General features: G+C 40.1%; 1 protein-coding gene across 1 annotated transcript; it reads right to left on the bottom strand.

Annotated features, from left to right (window-relative positions):
- Positions 1-378: 378 nt before the first annotated feature.
- LOC136155631 (olfactory receptor 7A17-like) lies at positions 379-1347 on the bottom strand. Its single transcript, XM_065917572.1, has one exon. It carries the CDS (start codon positions 1345-1347, stop codon positions 379-381), a length of 969 nt encoding a protein of 322 aa, XP_065773644.1.
- Between the last annotated feature and the right edge of the window lie 433 nt (positions 1348-1780).

Genomic DNA, 1780 nt, shown 5'->3' with positions numbered 1-1780 from the left:
TATAAATTGCCTTCTCTCTGACTTGTATACTTTTAACATGAGTAATATATCTCATGACAATTTTTTCCAGAAGGCAGGGCAAAAATTACTCAGGATGACTTTTGTCATTTAAGAAAGTATTATTCCTCATAACACTTCATAAAAAATAAAACATTTCCTATCCAAAGTTTAGAAAAGTTTGCAGTAGAAAAAAGCAGAACTTTAAAAAACATCTAAATGAGAGAACGAAAAGAAAGTCTAACAAAGTGAGTAACTGAGATTGTATAGAAAGTTGAATTTTTATAAAAATGGATATCCAAGGAAATAAGTAGGAGCGAATTTTATTCCACACTGAGAAGAATGTCACAATTACTGATTCTCAGACTTTGAGCAATGCAATCAAGGGCACTTCATCTGCCCCAGGACAGTTGGCCTTTTTATACCTACTATCCCACAGACTCTCTTCAGAGCCCTCTTTATGTCTTTGTTCCTCAGACTGTAGATGAATGGGTTCATCATGGGTGTGACCACAGTGTACATCACGGAGGCTGTTGCACTTGAGTGTGAGCTGTGTGTAGCAGCAGAGCTAAGGTACACTCCTAGGCTCGTACAATAAAATAATAAGACAACTGAGAGATGAGATGCACAAGTGGAAAATGCTTTAAATTTTCCCTGAGTTGATGAGATTTTTCGTATGGAAGAGACTATCTTAGAGTAAGAGTAAATAATACCAGCAAACGGCCCACCAGCTAGAAGTACTGATTCCAAATACATCACCATGTCATTCAGAAAGGTGTCAGAACAGGCAAGTTGGACCATCTGATTGAGTTCACAAAAAAAGTGGGGAATTTCCACCTCTCTACAGAAGGTCAGTTTCAAAACCATTAAACTTTGTAACAAGGAATTCATAGCACTCATCATCCATGGCACCAATACCAGCAGTCCACAGAGCCGAAGGTTCATGATGACTGTGTAGTGCAGGGGGTGGCAGATGGCCACAAAGCGGTCGTAGGCCATCACTGTCAGGAGGAAGTCATCTAATCCTGCAAAGAATATGTAAAAATACACCTGGATGATACAGCCTTCATAGGTTATGACTTTGCTCTGGGTCTGGATATTCTTAAGCATCTTTGGGATGGTGGTGGAGGTGAAGCAGATGTCTACAAAGGACAGGTTGGAGAGGAAGAAGTACATGGGGGTGTGAAGGTGGGAGTCAGAAATGGTGACCAGGATAATGATCAGGTTTCCAAACACAGCAATCAGGTACATGGAGAGGAAAAGCCCAAAGATGAGGGGCTGCAATTCTGGATCCGCTGAGAATCCCAGAAGAAAAAATTCAGAAAATTGTGTATTGTTACCTGGTTCCATGTGGTGGAGGTAACTACCAGGAGAAATAAAAATAGCATGAGTGATTTTCACACAAATTGGCATAACTCATATAGTGTAATTTCTATTTTGCTCTCAGTAAGTTAAGTTTAATATTTTGTATTTAGAAAAGTTCTATTTCATCTTTATTGGGGCATTTTTGGCCCATTCTCAGCATATTCCCAGAGAAATCATGCATTCTACAGCTGTAATAAGAAATATTTTCATACATTTCAACAATATATATTGACTGTCAACCATGTTCAAAACACATGCTGTTTAGTCCCTAAGCCGGATCTGGCACTTTTGAGAACCCCCGGGACTGTATGTAGCCTGCCAGGCTCCTCTGTCTATGGGATTTCCCAGGCAAGAATACTGGAATGGGGTGCCATTTTCTTCTCCAGGTGATCTTCTCAACCCAGGGATTGAACCCGCC

The sequence above is a fragment of the Muntiacus reevesi genome, chromosome 1, assembly GCF_963930625.1.
Source record: "Muntiacus reevesi chromosome 1, mMunRee1.1, whole genome shotgun sequence".
NCBI classification, from domain to species: Eukaryota; Metazoa; Chordata; class Mammalia; order Artiodactyla; family Cervidae; genus Muntiacus; species Muntiacus reevesi.
This window is presented reverse-complemented; position numbering and strand designations above follow the sequence as displayed.